Below are 25,459 nucleotides of genomic sequence, written 5' to 3'. Positions count from 1 at the left end.
GTAACACAATAATAGTAGGAGACTTTTAACACCCCACTCACACCAATGGACCAATCATCAAAACAGAAAATTAATACGGAAACACAAGCCTTAAATGATACCTTAGATGAGATGGATCTCATTGATATCTTCAGGACATTGCATGCAAATGCAGAAGAATACACCTTCTTCTCAAGTGCACATGCAGAGTTCTCCAGAATAGACCACATCTTGGGTCACAAATCAAACCTCAGTAAATTTAAGAAAATTGAAATCATATCAAGCATCTTCTTGACCAGAACACTATGAGACTAGATATCAATTACAAGAAAAAAACTGTAAGAAGCACAAACACATAGAGATTAAACAACACATTTCTAAATAACAAACAGATTACTGAGGAAATCAAAAGGGATATCAAAAAATTTCTAGAAACAATGACAATGAAAACACAACTCAAAACCTATGGGATGCAGCAAAAGCAGTTCTAAGAAGAAAGTTTATAGCAATACAATCCTATCTCAGGAAGCAAGAAAAGCACCAAATAGACAACCTAACTTTACACCTAAAACAACTGGAAAAAGAAGAAGAACAACAACAAAAACCCCAAAATTAGTAGAAGGAAAGAAATCATAAAGATCCAAGCAGAAATAAATGAAAAAGAAGTGAAAGAAACAATGGTAAAGATTAATAAAACTAAAAGTTGGTTCTTTGAGATGACAAACAAAATTGACAAACCTTTAGCCAGACTCAACAAGAAAAAAAGAGAGAAGAATCAAATCAACAAAATTAGAAATGAAAAAGGAGAGGTTACAACAGACAATGCAGAAATACAAAGGATTATAAGAGACTATTATGATCAACTATATGGCAATAAAATAGATAACCCGGAAGATATGGACAGATTCTTAGAAAAGTTCAATCTTCCAAGAGTGAACCAGGAAGAAATAGAAATTATGAACAACCCAATTACAAGCACTGAAATTGAAGCTGTGATCAAAAATCTCCCAAAAAACAAAAGCCAGGACCAGATGGCCTCACAAGTGAATTCTATCAAACATTTAGAGAAGCACTAATGCCTATCCTTCTAAAACTCTCAAAAAATTGCAGAGGAAGGAACACTTTCAAATTCATTCTATGAGGCCACCATCTGGTTTTGATACCAAAACAAGACAAAGACAACACACAAAAAGAAAACTACAGGCCAGTATTACTGATGAACATAGATGCAAAAATCCTCAACAAAATTTTAGCAAACAGAATTCAGCAACACATCAAGAAGCTCATACACCATGATCAAGTTGGGCTTATTCCAGGGATGCAAGAATTCTTCAATATACACAAATCAATCAGTGTGATACACCATATTAACAAATTGGAAGATAAAAGCCAAATGATAATCTCAATAGATGCATAAGAAGCCTTTGACAAAACTCAGCATTCATTTATGATTAAAACTCTTCAAAAAATGGGCATAGAAGGAACCTACCTCAACATAGTAAAGTCCATATATGATAAGCCTACAGCAAACATTATTCTCAATGGTGAAAACTGAAAGAATCCCCCCTAACGTCAGGAACAAAACAAGGGTGTCCACTCTTGCCACTATTATTCAACATAGTTCTGGGAGTCCTAGCTGTAGCAATCAGAGAAGAAAAAGAAATAAAAGGAATCCAGATTGGAAAAGAAGAAATAAAGCTCTCACTGTTTGCAGATGACATGATCCTGTACATTGAAAACTCTAAAGATAGTATCAGAAAATTACTAGAGCTAACCAGTGAATTTAGCAAAGTTGCAGGATACAAAATCAATACAGAGAAATCACTTGCATTTCTATATACTAACAATGAAAAATCAGAAAGAGAAATTAAGAAATCAGTGCCATTCACCATTGCAACAAAAGAATTAAATATCTAGGAATAAACTTACCTAAGGAGACAAAAGAACTGTACTCAGAAAATTATAAGATAATGAAAGCAGTCAAAGACAACATAAACAGATGGAGAGATATTCCATGTTCCTGGGTAGGAAGAATCAACATTGTGAAAATGAATATACTACCAAACGCAATCTACAGATTTAATGTGATTCCTATCAAATTACCAATGGCATTTTTCACAGAACTAGAACAAAAAATTTCACGCTTCGTATGTAAACACAAAAGACCCTGAGTAGCCAAGGCGATCTTGAGAAAGAAGAATGGAGCTGGAGGAATCAACCTTCCTGACTTCAGATTATACTACAAAGCTACAGTCATCAAGACTGTATGGTACTGGCACAAAAACAGAAATATAGACCAATGGAACAAGTTGGAAAGCCCAGAAATAAGCCCATGCACCTATGGGTACCATATTTTTGACAAAAGAGGAAAGAATATACAATGGGGGAAAACAGCCTCTTCAATAAATGGTGCTGGGAAAACTGGACAGCTACATGTGAAAGAATGAAATTAGAACACTACCTAATACCATACACAAAGATAAACTCAAAATGGATTAAAGACCTAAATGTAAGATCAGAAACTATACAACTCTTAGAGGAAAACATAGGCAGAACACTCGATGACATAAATCAAAACAAGATAATCAAAGAAAATAATAGCAAATGAAACAACTGACAAAGGATTAATTTCAAAAATATACAAGTGGCTCATACAGCTCAATACCAGAAAAACAAACAACCCAATCAAAGAGTGGGAAAAGACCCAAACAGACATTTCTCTAAAGAAGACATACAGATGGCTAACAAACACATGAAAAGATGCTCAATATTGCTCATTATTAGAGAATGCAAATCAAAACTACAATGAGATATTACCTCACACCGGTCAGAATGGCCCTCATCAAAAAGTCTACAAACAATAAATGCTGCAGAGGGTGTGAAGAAAAGGGAACGGTCTTGCATTGTTGGTGGGAATGTAAATTGATACAGTCACTATGGAAGATGGTATGAAGATTCCTTAAAAAACTAGGAATAAAACCACCATATGGCCCAGCAATCCCACTCCTAGGTATCTACCCTGAGGAAACCAAAATTGAAAGAGACATATGTATCCCATTGTTCATTGCAGCACCATTTACAATAGCTAGAACATGGAAGCAACCTGGATATCCATTGACAAATGAATGGATAAAGAAGTTGTGGTACATATACACAAAAGAATACTATTCATCCATAAAAAGGAATGCATTTGAGTCAGTTCTAATGAGGTGGATGAACCTAGAGCCTATTGTACAGAGTGAAGTGAGTCAGAAAATACCATATTCTAATGCATATACACGGAATCTATAAAAATGGTACTGAAGAATTTATTTACAGGGCAGCAATGGACAAACGGACATAGAGAATAGACTTATGGATGTGGGGAGAGGGAAGGAGAGGATGAGATGTATAGAAAGACTAACATGGAAACTTACATTACCATGTGTAAAATAGCCAATGGGAATTTGCTGTATGGCTCAAGAAACTCAAACAGGGGCTCTGTATCAACCTAGAGGGGTGGGATGGGGAGGGAGATGGGAGAGAGGCTCAAAAGGGAGGGAATATATGTATACCTATGGCTGATTCATGTCGAGGTTTGACAGAAAACAGCAAAATTCTGTAAAGCAATTATCCTTCAATAAAAAATAAATTAAAAAATAAATAAAAGGGATTTCAGTTCAGTTCAGTTCAGTCACTCAGTTGTGTCTGACTCTTTGCAACCCCATGAACCACAGCACGCCAGGCCTCCCTGTCCAACACCAACTCCCAGAGTCCACCCAAACCCATGTCCATCGAGTCGGTGATGCCATCCAACCATCTCATCCTCTGTCGTCCCCTTCTCCTCCTGCCCCCAATCCCTCCCAGCATCAGGGGCTTTTCCAATGAGTCAGCTCTTCGCATCAGCTGCCCAAAGTATTGGAGTTTCAGCTTCAGCATCAGTCCTTCCAGTGAACACCCAGGACTGATCTCCTTTAGAATGGACTGGTTGGATCTCCTTGCAGTCCAAGGGACTCTCAAGAGTCTTCTCCAACACCACACTTCACAAGCATCAATTCTTCGGCACTCAGCTTTCTTCACAGTCCAACTCTCACATCCATACATGACCACTGGAAAAAACATAGCCTTGACTAGATGGACCTTTGTGGGCAAAGTAATGTCTCTGCTTTTTAATATGCTGTCTAGGTTGGTAATAACTTTCCTTCCAAGGAGTAAGCGTCTTTTAATTTCATGGCTGCAGTCACCATCTGCAGTGATTTTGGAGCCCCCAAAAATAAAGTCAGCCACTGTTTCCACTGTTTCCCCATCTATTTGCCATGAAGTGATGGGACCGGATTTCTAAAAGGGATTTAGAAGACAGAAAAAAAAAAAGTTGCTTAACACAGGACTGAGTGTTTGAACAAGCTCTTCCTTGAGAGGCAAATACTTAGTGGGAGGTACAGGTCTCCTTCCTACGTCTGAGTGTCCCCTTTAATTGAGATTACAGAATTGCCGCTGTGACACATGGCTCCCTGGACCCAGTGGAAAGAAGGGAGTATTTCAGCTCTTGAAATCGTGTTCATGGATTTGAGACAACTTTGGGCTGCCAAAGGACTCTGGGTGACTAGAGAGACCAAAAGAGGCTCGAGGGACACAAGGAGGGATGCTGATGGTGCCCGACCACTGTTGGCCAGGTGCCAGGGTAGCAGCTAGGATCCTTGTGGCAAATGGATGGATGATGCCCTAGTGGTTTGGGAAAAGACAGATTCTGTTTTCCATCCATTGCCCACTCTGACCCGGGCTGTCCTCTCCCAGGCACTTTGTTCCCATTTTGAGATTTGAGGAAATGGAGGAAAGTGGGAAAGAGAAACAGAACAAGAAGAAATGAAAAAAGACAAATGTCTGCTCCTTGTCAGTTTATTAGGGATGTGAAGCATTTGTGATAAATATGTATTCGTGATTAAATTATAGCTAGCCCCAGGAATTTTAATTTGCTGTAGTTTTAATAAAAGTGGCTGTTTGACCATCACATCTTCAGTTTCATAAGAGACTCATCATTAGTTTATATGGCATATATGCATATATGAGTTTGTATCATATTATGTAAAACCTATACTTAATATAATACACCAGGCTTACCTGGTGGCTCAGATGGTAAAGAATCCTCCTGCAATGCGGGAGACTTGGGTTCAGTCCCTGGGTTAGGAAGATCCCCTGCAGAAGGGAACGGCTACCCACTCCAGTATTCCGGCCTAGAGAATTCCATGGTCAGAGGAGCCTGGTGGGCTATAGTCCATGGAATCACAAAGAGTCGGACACAACTGAACACTTTGACTCACACTAAAACTATGTAAAATCTATTTTTTCATCTTTCAAAAGTTAGGCTTTTTTGTAGAAAATATAGCAACTATGGAAAATAAAAGTTAACTAGAGGGAAATGAAGACCCGTAAGCACGCCATCCAGAAACAGCCACTGAAAACGTTTCGTCCTGACTCCGTCTAATTTTGTTCTCTTGCTAAAGGCTGGTATGTTCTGGAGCGTGTTGCTGTGGCTTCTCTCTCTCTCTGGTTATTTCTGCCAACCTCAGGACCCCTCTAGCATCCTCTCCAAGGTCACTGCCACATCTTTCTCCTTTCTTCCTCATGAGTGTCGTTCAGTCTCAGGGCTGTGTCTTTCTCTGTCCACAAACAGAGTGGACATGTGCCCGAGCGCCTCACACACAGGCTGCTCTCCATGGAACCCAGGTGGGCTGCCCTCCTCTGTCCCTCATCCGCCGCCTCAGTCACCCCAGACCCCCATCACCCTTGCAGCCGCCACCGCCCTGCCTTCCTCTGGGAATCACTGCTTCACACGTCTTGGTCATCTTTTCAAGTGTATTTATTTTTATCTGGAGGATAATTGCTTTACAATACTGTGTTGGTTTCTGTCATACATCAACATGAATCAGTCGTTCGTGTACATATGTTCCTTCCCTTCTGAACCTCCCTCCCACCTCCCCCTGCTTTTGAAGTACACTTAGTTGATTTACAATGTTATGTCAGTTACAGGTGTACAGCATAGTGAGTCAATGCTTCTGCAGATTTCACTCCATTATAGGTTATCACAAGATAATGGCTGTAATTTTCCATACTGTACAGTAGATCCTTGTTGCTGCTCTAGTTTATACATAGTGTTTGATTCTCTCAGCCCTAACTGTCCCTCCCTGGTTCCTGCTCTCCTTAGATAACCACTAGTTTGTGATCTCTGTGAGTCAGTTTCTGTTTTGAGATACATTCGCCCTTTACCACTTCTCTGCTGATTCTTCCTCGCAGACCCTTTTCTCAGAACTTCTGCCTGCTCTTGGCTGTTCCCGAGAGCACAGGCTCTGGAACCCAATGCCCTGGGTCCAGTCTAGCCTTTGTCATTCTCTAGCTGTGAGAAGTAGGCAGTTATTTCATGGTGCTGGTCTCAGTTTCCTCAACTCTAAAACAGGGTTAATGATATGCCCTGCTGCAGAGCTGCTAAGTTGGTTTAAACACTTCAAACATCAGAATAGTTCCTGGAACATAATAAGTAGTCTCTACCAGTTAGATCTTATTACCATTAGTGGCAGCTTCGAGTGTATGTCCTGATACTAATTCAAATCCCAGCCTCCTCTGATTGTTTCCCTTGGGATTTTCCAGCAGTCTTTTCCCTCTACCTCTTCTACCATGCATACTAAGTCATTTCAGTTGTGTCCGACTCTTTGTGACCCTGTGGACTGTAGCCCACCAGGCTCCTCTGTCCATAGGATTCTCCAGGCAAGACTAGTGGGTTGCCATGCCCTCCTCCAGGGAAATCTTCCCAAGCCAGGGGTTGAACCTGCATCTCTTATGTCTCTTACATTGGCAGGTGGGTTCTTTACCACTTAACACCACCTGGGAAGCCCATCTTTTCTAGGAGCTTAGCAACGTTAGCTTCCTTTTCACAATCCCTATACTGTGCTGGATCATGGAAAAAGCAAGAGAGTTCCAGAAAAGCATCTATTTCTGCTTTATTGACTATGCCAAAGCCTTTGACTGTGTGGATCACAATAAACTGTGGGAAATTCTGAAAGAGATGGGAAATACCAGACCACCTGATCTGCCTCTTGAGAAATTTGTATGCAGGTCAGGAAGCAACAGTTAGAACTGGACATGGAACAACAGACTGGTTCCAAATAGGAAAAGGAGTTCGTCAAGGCTGTATATTGTCACCCTGTTTATTTAACTTAAATGCAGAGTACATCATGAGAAACGCTGGGCTGGAAGAAGCACAAGCTGGAATTAAGATTGCCGGGAGAAATATCAATCACCTCAGATACGCAGATGACACCACCCTTATGGCAGAAAGTGAAGAGGAACTCAAAAGCCTCTTGATGAAAGTGAAAGAGGAGAGTGAAAAAGTTGGCTTAAAGCTCAACATTCAGAAAACGAAGATCATGGCATCCGGTCCCATCACTTCATGGGAAATAGATGGGGAAACAGTGGAAACAGTGTCAGACTTTATTTTTCTGGGCTCCAAAATCACTGCAGATGGTGACTGCAGCCATGAAATTAAAAGACGCTTACTCCTTGGAAGGAAAGTTATGATCAACCTAGATAGCATATTCAAAAGCAGAGACATTACTTTGCCAACAAAGGTCCGTCTAGTCAAGGCTATGGTTTTTCCTGTGGTCATGTATGGATGTGAGAGTTGGACTGTGAAGAAGGCTGAGTGCCGAAGAATTGATGCTTTTGAACTGTGGTGTTGGAGAAGACTCTTGAGAGTCCCTTGGACTACAAGGAGATCCAACCAGTCCATTCTGAAGGAGATCAGCCCTGGGATTTCTTTGGAAGGAATGATGCTAAAGCTGAAACTCCAGTACTTTGGCCACCTCATGCGAAGAGTTGACTCATTGGAAAAGACTCTGATGCTGGGAGGGATTGGGGGCAGGAGGAGAAGGGGATGACAGAGGATGAGATGGCTGGATGGCATCACTGACTCGATGGATGTGAGTCTGAGTGAACTCTGGAAGTTGGTGATGGACAGGGAGGCCTGGTGTGCTGCGATTCATGGGATTGCAAAGAGTCGGACAGGACTGATCGACTGATCTGATCTGATACTGTGCTTACTATGAAAGTGTACTTGCTACCTGTTATTACCATCTGATTATTTTATAATTGTTTGTTCGTATTTCTGTCTCCCCCTCTACACTGTTTGACTATTCGTGTGTCTGATCATTTGTGTATCACATAGGGGAGTGACCAGGTGAGCCACTAGGAGTCTAGTTTCTTCCATTCAGTTGCTTAGTCCTTGCTCTGTGTAAGATCAAGGAGTGAGCAATGTCTAAACACAAGAAACTGGTGATGTGCGTTGCTTCCTGGAAGTCAGAATTGGAAGGAACATTTTTTCATTGCATTGTGCGTAACCACCCCTTTCACTCCATGAAATAGCTTACATAGGGTAGACTTCTGGGGGGTAACAATTTTATTAAAATGTAATTCACATACAGTGATATTTACTTATTTGGAATGTGCAGTTTAATGTTTTTAGTACATTGACAGAGCTGTGCAAACATCACCACAATTTTAGAACATTTTTATCTCCCTCAAAAGAAGCCCAGTACCCTTTAGCTCTCCTCCCAACTTTCCCCACCCCCCTTAACCCCAACAAACCACTGGTCTTCCTACTGTCACTGTGATTTATCCCTTTTGCACATTTCATGTAAATGGGATCATAGGCTATGTAACCTTTTGTGACTGGCTTCTTTCACTTGGCATCATGTTTTCAAGGTTCATCGAGCTGTAGCAGATGTATCAGAATCTTATTCCTTTTTATGGCCAGATAATATTTCATTGTATGAACACACCACCTTTTGTTTATTCATTCAATAGTAGATGGGCATTTGGGTGGTTTCCACTTTTTGATTATCATGAATAATGCTGCTCTGATTATCTGCGTACAAGTTTTTGTGTGGACGTGTTTTCATTTCTCTCGGGTATATACCTAGAAGTGGAATTGCTAAGTCGTATGATAACTCTACGAGGAACTGCCAAACTATTGTCCAGAGTGGCTGCGGCATTTTATTTATATTCCCACCAGCACTGTATTTAGTTTCCCACATCCTGCATGTGATGAGACTTTTAATAGGGAAAGAATTGTTCTTTAAGCTTGATTTTCTAGTTCAATAGACACGAAAAAGGTATTTTCTTTCAACATTTTAATTAACAGCACTTTCTATTAGAAAAATGCCCTTCATCCTCCAGGGATAACGGTGAGAAGACATTTTAGAAGGAAGAAGGTGAGAAGATTAATCTACATTCAAATAAAAATACAGAGCCTAAGGAATTTTTTCTGGTACTCTCATTATACCCATAGGGATTTCTTAAGAAATGCAAATATGTATTGTTTCACCATGCATAAAGCAATCGTTATCTAAAGATAGATATAAAAGTACAGAATCCTGTATAAATAGTGAGATTTTTGAGAGCAGAAAGAGTTGGAGTGGGACCGAATGACTTAAGGAAAAAATAAAAATCCACTGAAGTAAGCACAAAAAAAGAGATGGAATACAGCTGGTGTACCTGCTGGAACGTGGGAGCACTCCTGGGAGCACTCTGTGTCTGGGGAGGAAGGCTGTGGGGTGGGGGGTAGGGGAAGGTGACATGTGGGCATACCTGGGAGAGAAGCTGGTGGCACTCCCTTATGTGTTGTAACATGACAACATGTAACATTGTTTCCTGGTGATGAGATCAACTAACATATGAAAAGTGGGAAAATGCCTAATTCACAAAGGCTCATTGTGAGTTGAAGCTTATGAAGCACTTACCATGAAGCAAACACCATACTAAGCACTTTATATACATCACCTCAATTTAATCTTCCCAGCGACTCTTTGGTTTAGGTAAAATCCTCACTTCACAGGTTAGAAATCAGAGGCACCGGGAGGTTAAGAAGCTGCTGTCTACTTGCCCCTGTTCATTGCAGGATTATTCACAAGTCAAGATATAAATAAATTTACATGTCCATCTATGAATGGGTGGATAAAGGAAATCTGTGTATATACAATGGAATATCATTTAGAAGGAGGGAAATCCTGCCATTTGTGACAACAGAGACGGACCTTGAGGACATTGTGCTGAGTGAAATAATATGAACTCGCTTACATGTGGAATCTAAAAAAAACAAACTCAGAGAACCCAAGGGTAGAATGTGGTTGCCAGGGGCTGAGAAGAGGGTGCGGCGGGGAAAAGGGAGCTGGTGATCAAAAGACACAGACTTCAGTTACAAGATGTCTAAGTTCTGAGGACATGATACACAGGGCAATACTGTACAAGGAAGGAGGTACAAATAAACTAACAAAGGAAAGAGAATTTCCCTACTGGTCCAGTGGTAAAGACTCCACCTGCTGATACAGGGAATGCGGGTTTGATCCTTGGTCTGGGAAGAGGCCACATGCTGAGAGGCCACTAAGCCCACGAGCCACCAACTACTGAAGCCCACGCACACCTAGAGCCTGGGCTCTGCAGGGAGAGAAGCCATCACAATGAGAAGCCCGTGCAGTACAGCTAGAGAGCAGCTGCCTCTCTCCAAAACTAGAGGAAGCCCGCCTGCAGCAATGAAGCCCCAGAGCAGCCAAAAATAAATAATAAATAAATTTAATTTTAAAAAGGAAAGAAGGAAGGAGTGAGGGAGTGAAGGAATTACTCAGAGTGTAATGTTGAAGCTGAGCTGTACCCTGGAACCAGTAAACCTGTGTGGTCAGTGCCCTTAACCCACGCGCTAGTATGTCTCTGCCTGTGTGTTCTTCTTCACCTGCATCATTTGAACTGTGGTTGTTGTTCAGTTGCCCAGTCGTGTCTGACTCTTTGCAACCCCATGGACTGCAGCATGCCAGGTCTCCCTGTCCCTCACCATTTCCCGGAGTTTGCCCAAGTTCATGTTCATTGCATCAGTGATGCTGTCCAGCCGTCTCATCCTCTGATGCCTTCTTCTTCTTCTGCCCTTGATCTTTCCCAGCATCAGGGACTTTTCCAATGAGTCATGTGTTCGAATCAGATGACCAAAATACTGAAACTTCAGCATCAGTCCTTCCAGTGAATATTCAGGGTTGATCTCCCTTAAGATTGACTGGTTTGATCTCCTTGCTGTCCAAGGGACTTTCAGGAGTCTTTTCCAGCACCACAGTTCGAAGGCATCATTTCTTTGGCATTCTGCCTTCCTTACAGTCCAGCTTGCACAACGGTATGTGAGTATTCAACCATTGTTTAAATACAACAGTTAAAAACATACTTAACCATCTTGTAATAAAATCAGTGTCAATAATTAGTCAAAAACATTTGATTTAATAACTTATTAGTTTTTAATCCAGTCATATTGTAACCTAGTATACGCCAAAGAGACTATAAGTCTCAAGGCAGATCATTCAGGGCCTTGTAGACCACGTGAAGGTTAAAGGCTATCCCAGGGGCAGTGAGAAGCATTCAGTTTTAAGTCTTGGAGTCAAGAGGTCACACTTGTGCTTTGAAATTTCCTTCTAATTGCAATAAAGGGGTTTGTATTGGAGGACGTAATAGCAAAACTGGGGGCGTAAGGAGCAAGCCGAGGGCTGACACTAAGGCCAGAGCACTGGAGATGGATTAGAGGAGACAGCTGAGGATTAAGGAACGATTCAGGAGTTGCCTGAACAAAGACCAGCTGGGAATCACGTGAGTCTTCTGAGAGTCTGTGTGGAACCCAGTGTCGTTAGAGATACAGTTCTCGAGGCTGATTCTAATGAAGTGGATTTTACAGTGATGAATATAGTTCTCTTAAGAAGAAAAATGTTTGAATCGTCTCCGTTTTTCTATTTTGGCTTTTCTTTACAGCCTCCACTCTGTTTTCTTTGGATCAAAGCCATTTTCATTTCACCAGACATGTCATTCTTTTTGCAGAAGCCCTTCCAGCTCTTTTAATGCTTCAGACTTTAATTTATGGAACATCTATTCACGTCTCTCTAGATCTTTTACACAGGCAGCATCTTTGTGCAAATACCTGGACCCGTCAAATTTGCCCAAATGCTTATAAATGCATGCTGTTCAAGGAGATAAATGACTCAACTGGAAAACCGATGGCTAACCTGTTGAAACTCTCTTTGTGATTTCAGGCTGCCCTGGCAGGAGGCACCACCATGATCATGGATTTTGCTATTCCACACAAAGGCCACTCCCTCATTGAGGCCTTTGACACCTGGCGAAGCTGGGCTGACCCCAAAGTCTGCTGCGATTACAGCCTGCATGTGGCAGTGACGTGGTGGAGTGACCAGGTGAACCACGCAGGGGTCCAATTTCTTCTAGTTAGTCCTTTAATCATTGCTCCGTGCAAAGATCAAGGAACGGGCAACGTCAAAACATAAGAAACCAGTGATGTTGGTTGCTTCCGGGAACTCACAATTGGAGCAAAGACTTTTCATTGCATACTCTTTTGTACCATTTGAGTTTTGAATCCTGTGAAATATTATCAATTGAGAAAACTAAAAAAAAAAGCATATGAAGATAATAGGATAAATCCCTTATACTGATTCACAATAGTCTTTCATAGTATTTAAATCATGAATTGTAAATACTTTAAATGCAATTTTTAAAAGTACTTGACTTTTCAACTTCAACATCTCCGGGCACTTTTAAGCAGTCTTTTCCCACAGATTAAACTTCAGTTAGATAAATGTTTTTAATATCTGGAAAGAAACCAAGGAAGGGACAGACCAGGAATGTGTTCCAGGCCTTCTCCCAGCTGTGCACTAAGCTGGTACTCTGTTAATATCAACTCCTGGTCAGATCATTTCAAAATCGAATTTCCACAGTCTTCTGTATCTGCTCATTATTTAGACCATGGCAGAAATGATAACATGACTCAGATAGAAAAGAAAGTTTTGTGAGATGTTAAAATATGCTTATTTTCCCCATGAAAACATGTATGTGTACTTTGGAAGAAACCTTTATCTGTGATTTAAATCAATGGCATGTTTTCCACCTTGGACTTAATTCAGAAATCTTTTTGCTAGAAAGGGCTCATGGGGTGACTTTATTTGAAGTCACCATGTAACTTATGTCCCTGCTTCCTCCCAAAATTTGGGTTGTAGACACTAAGTTAATATAAAACAAGTAATCAGATAGTTCAGCAAACATAGTAGCAAGGTTTAGAGTCCAGAGAAAAAGTTAATCTTTTTCCAGAAACTGCAAAATTCTGAGTGAGGCATCTGACCTCCGTTGTGCGTTTAAGGTCTTCCTGCCTTCCTTCTTCTCTCCGGCCCCTCCTTCTTTCCCTTCTTCCTTCCTCCTTTCCTCTCACTCTTGTTTTATAAGATAGCGCAAAGGTGAAGATGCTTGCTCGTACCAGCGTTTCTCACATCTTAATATGTACATAATTCACCTGGTGAATACTGGTAAAGTACAGATTATGCTCAATGAGTGTGTTAGTTGGCTAGGACTGCTTTAACCAAGAAAACAAACTGGGTGGCTGGAACAGCTGTCTCACAGTTCAGGAGACGCACAGCCTGAGATCGAGGTGTCGGTGCGGCTGGTCCCTTCCGAGAGCTGTCAGGAATCATCTCTTTCAAGCCTCTCACCAACTTCTGGTGGTTTGCTGGCAATCTCTGGTATTATTTGATTTGTAGGAACATCACCTGAATCTCTGCCTTTGTCTTCCCATGATGTTCTCTGTGTGTGTGTGTGTGTGGCTAAATTACCCCTTTTTATAAAGACACCAATCATACTGAATTATGGTCCACCCTAGTGACCTCATCTTAATTGATTACTTTGGTAAATGCCCTATTTCCAAATGTTGACCTGAAACAAGGAGACTGCCTGATATTTCTCCAGCAAAGATGGGCATATTTGAGATCAATAGAAGAATTGCAGTTCAGGGTCTACAAACATGTTGAGCCATGTGCAAGTCCCCACAGGGTAAGGGAAGGCGCAGGCTTTCCTAGAGGGGAGAGGGAAGCTGGGAGGCTCCAGTAAACAGAGTCCATGACTTTCATTGTTCTGGTCCTCGCCGAGAAAGAGAACCCTTTCTTCTGCGTTGACATGCAGGTATCAGAGCTCCCCCTTCTGGTCTCTTGACTCTACTTAATTGAGTGAAAATCACTCAGCTATGCCTGACTTTTTGCAACCCCATGGACTGCCAGAGTCCTTTGTCCAGGGAATTCTCCAGGCCAGAATACTGGAGTGGGTAGCCGTTCCCTTCTCCAGAGGCTCTTCCTAACCCAGAGATCAAACCCAGGTCTCCTGCACTGCAGGCAGATTCTTCACCATCTGAGCCACCTTCTACTTATTAATTTTTTATACAAGTCCAAGGTGGTCCTGGGCTTCCCACGTAGTACTAGTGGTAAAGAACTTGCCTGCCAAGGTAGGCGACAAAAGAGATCCCTGAGTCGGGAAGACTTGTCTGGAGAATCCCATGGACAGAGAAGTCCATAGGGTCCCAAAGAGTTGGATGTGACTGAAGTGACTTAGCATGCATGCACAAGGTCACATTTGGTACTGGGGGCTAGGATTTCAACCTATAAATTTAGGGGGACACAGTCAGCCCATAGCAGTAGGTCTGGGGCAGAGCCTGGGGCTCTGCATTTCTAGTAAGCTCCCAGGTGATGTTGCTGTGGCTGTTCAGGTACCACACTTTTGCAATAGCAAGGCTTAAACTGCTATGCCGGACCGTCGTGTAGTGGGACTCACCCCAGAATGTGGATGTGGGTGACAGTGATGTTTAACAAGGTCATCTGCAGAAAGGCTCTTCTACTCTGGGAGTCATGGGTATTTCACTTGAGCTATGTGAGTTGTAATTGGGAAGCCCGTAGTGTGAGTTTTCTAACAGTCTAAAGCAGTTTTTCCCCCACTATAAAAATAATAGACTCACGGTAGAAAATTAGAACTTGTAAAAAAGGTTTTAAAATGAGGCACATTATACCAAGTTCTGCCCTTGCTGTTGTCACTTAATGCATCTTGAAACTCATTCCATCATTTCAGTGATGTTCACTCTCAACATTTGGGTGTTTTCTGCTCCTTTTCATTCATTATTCATCCAACAGGAAGTTTTTGAGTGGCCACTATGGACCAGGCACTGTTCCAGGATATAGCAACAGATAAACTATACAAGCTTAGCTTACATGTGTGCTCAGTTGTGTCTGACTCTTTGCAACCCCATGGACTGTAGCCTGCCAGGCTCCTCTGTCCATGGGATTTTCCAGGCAAGAGTACTGGAGTGGGTTGCCTTTGCCTTCTCCAGGGGATCTTCCCCACCCTGGGATTGAACCCGCGTCTCATGTGTCTCCTGCTGGGGTAAAGAATCTGCCTGGGAAGCCCAAACTGTACAAAGCCGCTCCTCATATGGGGTGGAAATCCTAGAGGAGGAGGCAGGTCATCAACAAGTAAATATATTATATGCCAGCTGATAAAGTGCCTTGGAGAAAAGTGAGGAAAATTAGTAAAAGACTAAACAGTGATGGAAGTGAGTAACTTAACGTGTGATATTGTCATTTTTAAAACTTTGCTCATATAGAAGGAAAAGATTGCTTTGTTTTATTTTGCACTTTTTAATGAGTAGGAAGGTTAACATTTTTTCCATGTTTCTTAGTCATTTGAATTTACTGTTTGAACTGTAAATTTTTCATCTAGAATGTTAGGGTTTTTCAAGTAGAAGCAGCAATAACTCTTAACATTTTTATTAACTAAGCAATAATTCTATCCTTGTTACATATTTTTTATGTTTTATTATATATTTTTGTTCTATGTTATATTTATACATGTATATTTTTTATGTGTATGTGTGTATTTTTCAACTTGTAGAAATTGAAGCAGTTTTATTTGGTCAAATCTTCTGACTTTTCCTTTGAAGTTATTCATCATTGTTGAGACTAGAAACGGACCTGCAAAGGCAATTACCAAACTAGTTTTGATCCTATCTTGTCTCTTATCATTGGTATGATATTATTGTTTATAAGAAGAAATTCACATCTGGTCTTTGTCCCCATTTCTGGCACAGAGCTCCTAAAACGCTTAGAATTTCCTACATGATGAGGGCAATGAAAAGGTCTAGTATGTTAAGTGAAGTGAAAGTCACTCAGTCGTGTCTGACTCTTTTCGACCCCATGGACTATACAGTCCATGGAATTCTCCAGGCCAGAACACTGGGGTGGGTAGCCTTTCCCTTCTCCAGGGGATCTTCCCAACTCAGGGATCGAACCCAGGTCTTCCGCATTGCAGGCGTATTCTTTACCATCTGAGCTACAAGGAATTAAAAAGGTGATTTTTAGACACCACGTAAGGACAGGGGTGGAGAAGGCAATGGCACCCCACTCCAGTACTCTTGCCTGGAAAATCCTATGGACAGAGGAGCCTGGTAGGCTGTAGTCCATGAGGTCACTAAGAGTCGGACATGACTAAGTGACTTCCCTTTCACTTTTCACTTTCATGCATTGGAGAAGGAAATGGCAACCCACTCCACTGTTCTTGTCTGGAGAATCCCAGGGACGGGGGAGTGTGGTAGGAGGCCGTCTATGGGGTCGCACGGAGTCGGACACGACTGAAGCGACTTAGCAGCAGCAGCAGCAAGGACAGGGGCTGATTGACCCAGAAGCCAACTGTGTGATTAGATGGTTGAAAATTTCAGTCCCCGCCAACTGACCTGTGAGGCGGGGAGAGGGGCTGGAGGTTGGGTTAGTTGCCTGTGGCTAATGCTTTAATCAGTCATGCCCGTGTAATGAAGCCTCCACGAAACCTAAAAGGATAGGATTTGGAGAGCTTCAAGGATGTGACCGAGTGGAGGTTTGGGAAGAGCGGTGCTCTCAGAGGACACACAAGCCTCGTGCCCTTCCCCCATTCCTTCACCTATGAAGGACCTCTTCCATCTGATGTTCGTCTGTATCCTTTATCATGTCCTTTTATAGTAAACTGGTGATCCAGTAAATACAATGTTTCTCTGAGCTCTGTGAACCACTCCAGCAGATTAATTGAACCTGAGGAGGGTGCTGTGGGAAGCCCCGATTTATAGCTGGTTGGTCAGAAGTGCAGGTGACAACCTGGATACCCCGTAAGACTGAACTCTTAACCTGTGGACCATAAGGCAGTCTCCAGGTAGTGTTAAAATTGAGTTAAGTTGTAAGATACCTCCTGGCTGATGTCTGGAGAACTGCTTGGTGCTGTGAAGGAACCCCCAATCTCCCCACTCACACATTGGAATTGGTGATCAGAACGTTTGAGTTGGCAACCCAGAAGGCTCCTGGGGCTTCCCACTGGTTCAGAATCTTTCACCTCCAGGAGCTGCCAGTGGGTCAGTTCACATCTTCCACCACCTCCATCTTCTAACTCATCCTGTGGGGTTCAGATGTGACCCCAAACCTTACTTCACATTAGCTCTGATTCCTTCCAGAGACATGACTGCTTCTGTTGCTGCCAAATGGTTGTCTTTTCATGTTCTAGAATAATTTCTTCCCATCTCAGTACCTGTTTCTCTAGATACTGAGAATTTCATATCTAAGTGTAAAAGTGAGGTATTTGGGGGAGGGGGAGTACTATTAACTCTTTCATGATTTAAAAGCATCATAGCCACAGCAAGTCTGAGACAAAGTCTGACTTAGGGGAACGATCGAGGCCTTAATTACATTTTTCTGGAGTTCAACTGATGTCCTCATTTTGCTTTGTTTTCTTCTGAATGCAGCACTTTGGAGAATGCTGGTATTGTCTTTAAAGGGTGACATTTTGCTGTGATTGTGGTGCCCTTTTAGGTTAAAGAAGAAATGAAAATCCTTACCCAGGATAAAGGTGTGAACTCCTTCAAGATGTTTATGGCTTATAAAGATGTGTACATGGTGAGGGATGTGGAGCTGTATGAGGCCTTCTCTCGGTGCAAGGAGATTGGAGCCATTGCTCAGGTTCATGCCGAAAACGGAGACCTAGTTGCAGAGGTAGGTAATTGCCGTTCAGAGCTTCCACAGAAGGGAAACTGCCCATGATTTAAGGGGAAGATGACTGGCCGCAAGTAGGTAAATTCATTCAAAGGACTGGAAGAAAGGAAATCCAGGAACTAATTTTCTGTGACTTGGAAACACTTGACTCCATTTACTTGCTGTCCTTGCTGAGTTTTTTTGGGGTGGTATATGCGCTGGAATGAGGAGTTCCCTTTTTCAGAGCAGCCATTAGATCTCAAACAAGGTTTATTCTAAAAGCACAGATATTTTTCTTTGTGTCCCCAGCACTTTTTTTTTTTTTTTTCATTTAAAGTATGCTCAAGCTGCTGGTTCAGAAAGCCAAAGTGTGGGCATCAGTGTAAACTGATGACTTAGGCAGAGCATTAGGTAGCTGTTTTAAGCCCCACTGTTTTCAGAAATTGGGTATTAAAATGTGCTCTGGAGGAATCTAGATGGTATTTATTTCTCATATTAACTCCATCATTAATGCCCGAAGGGTATACCATCTGTAAGATTTAAAGAGCTGTCTCTTACCCTTTCTATTGGTTGATCTTTCTCTCTCCCTGGGCTCAGTTCCCATTAAAGTCTGTGAGAAGGTGGCCACATGGCCAGAAGGTGGGGGAAATGATGAGGAAAGCATGAGGTGTAAGCTCAAACAGACCAGGGTGTAAACTGGACTCTTCCATGTCCTAGCTGTATGACACCGGGCAAGTCAGTTTGACACTCTGTCTTGACCTCCTGACTTTCTTGTAAGGAAGAAATAACACTTTTGGAGAGGAGAAATACAGATCTAATATCATTCTGTGGGTTAGAGGAGAAGGCAGTGAAGAGTATGAATTGGTAAAGAATAGAACTAACTGCATAATAGCATGAGTCATTTCAAGAAGAATCGAATATGGGGGACTGGAATACTTTGTTTTGTTTGTTCTGAACCAAAGTCTTAAATACAGACACTACTTCTTTTCAAAGGGGCTTCCCTGGTAGCTCAGCTGGTAAAGAATCCACCTGGAATGCAGGAGACCCCTGTTTGATTCCTGGGTCTTTTCAAAGAATGTGATTAGAACAGACCTCATATCTTCTTCACCTTTCCAATCAAAATAATTTAATTGTGAAATATGTATATGAAAAGTTAACAACATGCTATCAGAGTACTGGGGTTCCCAGATGGCTCAGTAAAGAGCCCACTTGCCAAGCAGGAAACATGTGTTCTAACCCTTGGTCAGGAAGATCCCCTGGAGAAGGAAATGGCAACCCACTTTAGCATTCTTGCCTGGGAAATCTCATGAACAGAGGAGCCTGGCGGGCTACAGTCCATGGGGTCACAAAGAGTCAGACACAACTTAGCGACTAAACAGTAACAAATCAGAGTAGTAGATTATTTTTTACCGAAAACACACACTGTATACCCACACGTTCACACACACTTATGCCAAACAGATCTCAAATAAAAAGCTGGCAGTGTATTTATTTCACATAACGATGGAATTTGTCATTAGCAAAGCTTTCTCCCATGTATGTTCCTGCTGCCTTTTCAGGGAGCAAAGAAGATGTTGGCATTGGGGATAACAGGTCCCGAGGGCCATGAGCTGAGCCGTCCAGAAGCGGTGGAGGCAGAAGCCACGCTGAGGGCCGTCACCATAGCCAGCGCCGTGAACTGCCCTCTCTACGTCGTGCACGTGATGAGCAAGTCTGCGGCAAAGGTGGTGGCGGATGCCCGGAGAGATGGTAATTCCTGAACTGTACCCTCCTTACGACTCAGTACTGTTAGCTGAAGAGTAAGGTGAAACAATGGCAACCCCTATGAGAAAGCTGTCCATGCATTTCCACAGTTTTTCTTCCTGCCTTTTTATTAGCATCCTTTCTGTTTTCTCCCAGTCTTGCACAGGTCTGTCTGTTTTTGCCCTCCTTCAGTCACAAGCTCCAACCTTCACACCACTAACTACCAGTTCTCTAGGGCTTTCCAGGTGGCGCTAGTGGTAAAGAACCCACCTGCCAATGCAGGAGACATAAGAGATGTGGGTGCCATCACTGGGCTGGGAAGATCCCCTGGAGGAGGACATGGCCACCCATTCCAGTATTCTTGCCTGGAGAATCCCATGGACAGAGGAGCCTGGTGGGCTACAGCCTATAGGGTTGCACAGAGTCAGAGCAGTTCTCTAGTGAACTTCAAAGAAGCTTTCCTGTCTCTTAGGCACCTCCATTAACACTTCCAATACCTGAATCAGGGTCATGCAAGGCACATAGTAGGTGCTCAACACATTTCTTTTGAACCAAATTAATCTGTCTCATAGCAACTTGGGCATTGGCACAATGGAAATAATCATCCAGATAGTGTTTTTATTATAATTATTTTAAGGTTTTTAATACAAAGGTATTTTTACTCCAAATTGTTTAATTGCCTCACTTCTGTAATTTAATATGTGGTGGTGGTTTAGTTGTAATCGTGTCTGACTCTTGCAGTCTCGTGGACTGTAGCCGTTCAGGCTCCTCTGTCCATGGGATTCTCCAGGCAAGAATACTGGAGTGGGTAGCCATTTCCTTCTCCAGGGGATCTTCCCGACCCAGGAATCAAACCCAGGTCTTATGTAATCATTAATCTGCTTTTGGTAAGACTTAAGGAAGGAAATAATTTCATTCATTGGCCAGTACTGGGAAAGGAAGGATGAAAAACAAATAAGATATATTTTATTCAACACTTTAGACACTCCTGGGAGATGGTTGTGGTTTCTCTCACTTTTAGGAAACCAGATAACCAGAAAGAATTGTATAACTCATCCTGGCTGCATTTTTATAATATAGATTTTTAAAACCATGAAAATAGACTTGGCATGTCCATAATTGACACTAGGATAAATTTTGTCAACGTTACTTCTTGCTGCTTGAATTTCACTAAGAATTTTGGGCAAGCTAAATGCACTTTTAAATACAGTACATCAAATTAAGAGTAACCTCAGTTTCACACAGGAGTTGATAAGATCTGACTACCAGCTCTGTCTTCTCTGCACTGGGAGCAGCTCTCCTGAAACAGCCCTTCATTCCCTGAAAATGTACGCTTGTGCCAAGTTTGTCTCCACTCCCTCCCTGATCAGCTTCCCAGGTAGCACTAGTGGTAAAGAACCCACCTGCTAGTGCAGGAGACACAGGAGATGGGGGTTCAATCTCTGGGTCGGGAAGATTCCCTGGAGGAGGAAATGGCAACCCGCTCCAGGATTCTTACCTGGAGAATCCCGTGGATGTGGAGAGAGGAGCGTTGTGGCTACAGTCCATAAGCTTGCAAAGAGTCGGACACGACTAAAGCGACTTAGCACGCAGGCATGCCCTCCTTGATCAGGAGAACCTCTTCACTATTGAGTCGGTCACTGTCTGCAGGGGTACTAAAAAGACCGGCGACACTGACAGCTGAAGGCCACAGTAGCTCAGCAGCCCCATGTTCCCGGACCACTTCACTTATTCCTAGCCACAGTTCCAGACTGGTGCCATTTCAAGGGACATTGACACAGTGGTCAAGTTCATTGCAGCTGGGGCTGCCACAGTAGGGGTGGCTGGCTCCGGGACTGGAATTAGGACTGTGTTTGGGAGTCTCGGGCTTCCCTGGGGGGCTCAGATGGTAAAGAATCTGCTTGTAATGCAGGAGACCCAGGTTTGATCCCTAGGTCAGGAAGATCCCCTGGAGAAGGGAATAGGAACCCACTCCAGTATTCTTGCCTGGAGAATTCTATGGATAGAGGAGCCCAGTGGGCTGCAGTCCATAGAGTTGCAAAGAGTTGGACACAACTGAGCAACTAACACTTTCTGCTTTCCTTTGGGAGCCTCATCATTGGTTATGGGAGGAACCCTTCTCTAAAGCAGCAGCTCTTCTACGCCATTCTGGGCTTTGCCCTGAGGCCATGGGGCTCTTTTTGCCTGATGGGGCCTCTGTCATCCTCTTTGCCATGTGAAGGAGCCATTTCCATCTCCCATAGTTCTTTCTCCCGTGTCTCCTTTTCCTGTACTTCTCCAGGAAGCCAAGGGAAGATGGTTGGCTCAGGGCTTGAAAGAAGGAAGACAAAATAAAGACTGTATTCATAAGAAAAGAAGATCTTAGTACCAGCCATTTCTGGTTGCTTTTTTCTGCCATACGTAATTTCAGTATTAAAGAACACAGCACTTCAAAAAGAACCTTTACTTCAATTTTATTAATCGTTATAGCTTTAGATTTTGCCACCAGGTGGCGCTGTTGCTAGCTCTATGAAATTGGTTTTCTCTATTTTCTGGTAAGAGATGTACCAGGTCCTATAGCTTGTCAGTGAGGTCTGTAATGTAAGAATATGATTTGAGAAACAGTAAAATCAGCAGAAATGGTCAATCTTAACCCACAAGAAATCTGTGATTTTGACCGTTCTGTCAGGAAATAGTTTCTGGATCCTGAGTATTTTGATTTGGGATAGAATTCCATTAGCCGCAGAATAAGCCTAGGAAATATTTTAGAATGTAAATCATAGGTAGAAAATTTATTAAAATTAATTATGAATATCTTAATATTACTTTAAATATAATTTTATATTTTGAACATGTAAAACATTTACCTAGTCCAAAAGTCAAAGTGATACATTAAAAGATGTGTTCTCAGAGATGTCTTGCTTCCTTCCTAGCTTCATCCCACATCCCATAGTTAATTATTTCATTAATTTATTTCTGGGCTACCTTTGCAGTGGTTTTTGTTTTTTTTTTAAATAACATATGGTTCTTATTTTTCTTTCTCTTCTACTTGAAAGGTAAAATAACACAGTGTTCCCTAACATCCCATAGTTAATTATTTCATTAATTTATTTCTGAGCTACCCTTGCAGTGTTTTTGTTTTTTTTTTTTAAAGAACATATGTGTCTGATTTTTCTTTCTCTCCTACTTGAAAGGTAAAATACACAGTGTTCTCGATCTTGTTTTTTCCTATTTGAAAATATGTCCTAAAGGTCAGCCCATGTTAGATATGGAGAGCTTCTTCATTCTTTTTTACAGGTGCAAAGCATGGCACTGTGTTTGTCAACTAGTCTCTAATGATGGATATTTGAGCTGTTTCTGACTTTTAGTTGTTACAGATAAAACCACAGTGATGGCCTTATGCACATGTTATTTCATATATGTGGAAGGTATAGTAGTCTTGTATTACTGCTGTAACACATGATAGCAAGTGTAATAGCTTACAACAGTATAAATTTATTGTCATATAGTTCTGGAGGGTGGAAGTCTGAAATAGGTAACACTGGGCTGAAACCAAGGTGTCAGAGGGCTGTGTTCCTTCTGAACACAGGGGGATACACAGGCTCCAGAGGGATACCCTTCCTTCTCTAGCTTCTAGAGACCACCTATATTTCTTGGTTCCTATCACCCTTCCTCTTCTTCACAGCCAGCTGTGGTGGGTGGAGAACATTCCTTTGTTCTGATCTCTCTTTAAGGATTCTTGGATTATATTGAATCCACCTGTTTAATCCAGGATACTCTGCCTATCTGAAGATCTTTAAGATCTTTGAAGTCTCTCTGCCATGTACATAACATACTCACAGGTGGTAGAGATTAGGTCATGGACATCTTTGGGGCATCATTATTCTATCTTCCACAACAGGGTAGCCTCACTAGATACGGGACTGCTAGTTCAAATACTTTTTGGACATGGCTAAATCCCTTTGCAAGGTGGTTATAAGTATGAAATACTTAAAATCTCAACCCAAATGCTCTAGTTGAGTCAGACATACTGTAATAACACTTGTGAAGGTATTCCAACGTGCAGTTGTTAGGGGCAGCAGAGGTCCAGAATAAACTAGCGTGAGAGATTATTCCATCACTGGCATGTAACTTCTCACAGGTGACCAAGCAGTGTCACACCATTCACATGGTGACCGTGTCAGCCAATCCGAGGGCAGGTCCACGGGGAGTACAGAGTGACAAGAGCTGGTGGGCACAGTGGCCTTTTTCAGTGGATTTATTTACTCCATCCTTATTATCTCACATAATTTCTGAATGTAAAAGAGCAATACACATCTATTCATCATTGTCTTGCTTAAAAAAGGAATGATTCAGCCTTACAGATTTGTAATATGAAGATTTCCTATCAGTAAATCCTTTTGCCAGCCCATTCTGTCATCCAGGGCTTTGCCACTCAGCGTGTGGTCCCTGGAACACAGCATTGACATCCCCTGAGAGCTCGTTAGAGATGCAGATCCTTGGACCTTGTGCCAGATGCACTGAGTTGGAATGTGCCCTTATAACTAGAACCCCAGGTGATTCATATGCATATTAAATGTGAGAATCATTGCTCCCGGAGGCACAAAAGAGATCCAGTTATTAATCGTCTCTATTGTAGTTGCCTAGAAATACAACACTCTCATTATGTTGGATTTTATTGTTATGTTGCCAGCTATATACCCAGAAGATAGCAACCTGAGGGTGAACGATTATAACAACCAACTTTGTTTGTTGAGTGCTTAATACGCACTTGGCACATATTTCAATATATCTTGTTTCAAGTTTTAGTATATGTTATCTCATTAATACACTCTAACATACGTTATCTTTTCAAATTGTCATAACAATGCTTCAGGCAAAATTTTTCACTGTTTTGTGATTGATGAAATTGAGGATTGGGAAAGTTTGGTAAATTAAGCCCAAGTTCACTTTACTAGTAAGTGCTAAAGCTGGGATTCAAGTCTGTTCAACCCTAAGTCCACATTTTTAATTACTCTTTACTCTGTTCAAGAAGAAATTGGGTTACAGTGTTGGAAAATGCAGATGTCAAGTTTATATTTGATTGGTTTTGCTTATTGGCCTTACATTTTTTAGAAACATATTTAAAATGTTACTATCATTCTGTTATTTATCATTGTTAAAAGAAAAAAAAATGCCAGAAATAGAAATGATGAAGACTGTATTAAGTAAGAAGTAAGCATTCCCTCTCTCAGCTCAGTCTTGGAACTAGAATTTTTTAACCATATCTATTTTTTGTTGGTGGTGGTTTCCTCCAAAATCCTAAGCCCTAAGTTTGTAAGCAGTGACTTATTTTTTGACAGTATAACTTGATTCTAAGTGGTGAAAAAAGAGCAATCTAACTTACATAAATCTAACCCTCCTGAGTTTTGTTAGTAGTAAATGTCACTTCAGATAATGTTACTTAAATTTATGTGTTTTGGCTAATTTTTTGTGTGGGATCTCCTTATCATCTACTAGGTTCAAAAGAAACCGAGAGTCCCAGTATTACCCTCTCTGTCTCCTCCTGACTTCTGTCGGTTCCGTTATTATCTTCACGTGGATGGGAGTTCCAGCGTTTGTACTTGGCTCTATAACTGGGCTTCCCGGGTGGCGCTAGTGGTAAAGGAGCCACCTGCCAGGGCTGGAGACGTGAGAGACATGGGTTCGATCCCTGGGTCGGAAAGATCCCCTGGAGAAGGGCATGGCAACCCACTCCAGTATTCTTGCCTAGAGAATCCCATGGACAGAGGAGCCTGGCGGGCTACAGGTCATGGGGTCACTAAGAGCTGGACAAGACTGAGCACTTAACACTTTTTCCTGGATTATCTCTGTTTCTTACTGAGTCAATTTTTCAGTGTGTGTGTGTGGTATTTTTTAAA

At 41.9% G+C, this 25,459-nt stretch overlaps 1 protein-coding gene and 1 pseudogene across 1 annotated transcript in view; both read left to right on the top strand.

The window, feature by feature from the left end:
- Positions 1-25,459, top strand: part of DPYS (dihydropyrimidinase) — a 97,311-nt gene that overhangs the window by 17,235 nt on the left and 54,617 nt on the right. The window contains exons 2-4 of the mRNA XM_086335338.1: positions 12,063-12,221; positions 17,679-17,858; positions 19,397-19,586. Of these exons, the coding sequence (XP_086191464.1) occupies positions 12,063-12,221; positions 17,679-17,858; positions 19,397-19,586 (529 nt within the window). The remainder of the gene's footprint in view (positions 1-12,062; positions 12,222-17,678; positions 17,859-19,396; positions 19,587-25,459) is intronic.
- Positions 20,907-21,799, top strand: LOC147359184 (ATP synthase F(0) complex subunit C2, mitochondrial-like; annotated as a pseudogene).

The sequence above is a fragment of the Bos grunniens genome, chromosome 14, assembly GCF_055505025.1.
Source record: "Bos grunniens cultivar Pamir isolate PY7600 chromosome 14, Bosgru_T2T1.0, whole genome shotgun sequence".
Classification (NCBI taxonomy): Eukaryota; Metazoa; Chordata; class Mammalia; order Artiodactyla; family Bovidae; genus Bos; species Bos grunniens.
Note: the sequence above shows the minus strand (reverse complement) of the source record. Positions and strands in the feature narration are given on the sequence as shown.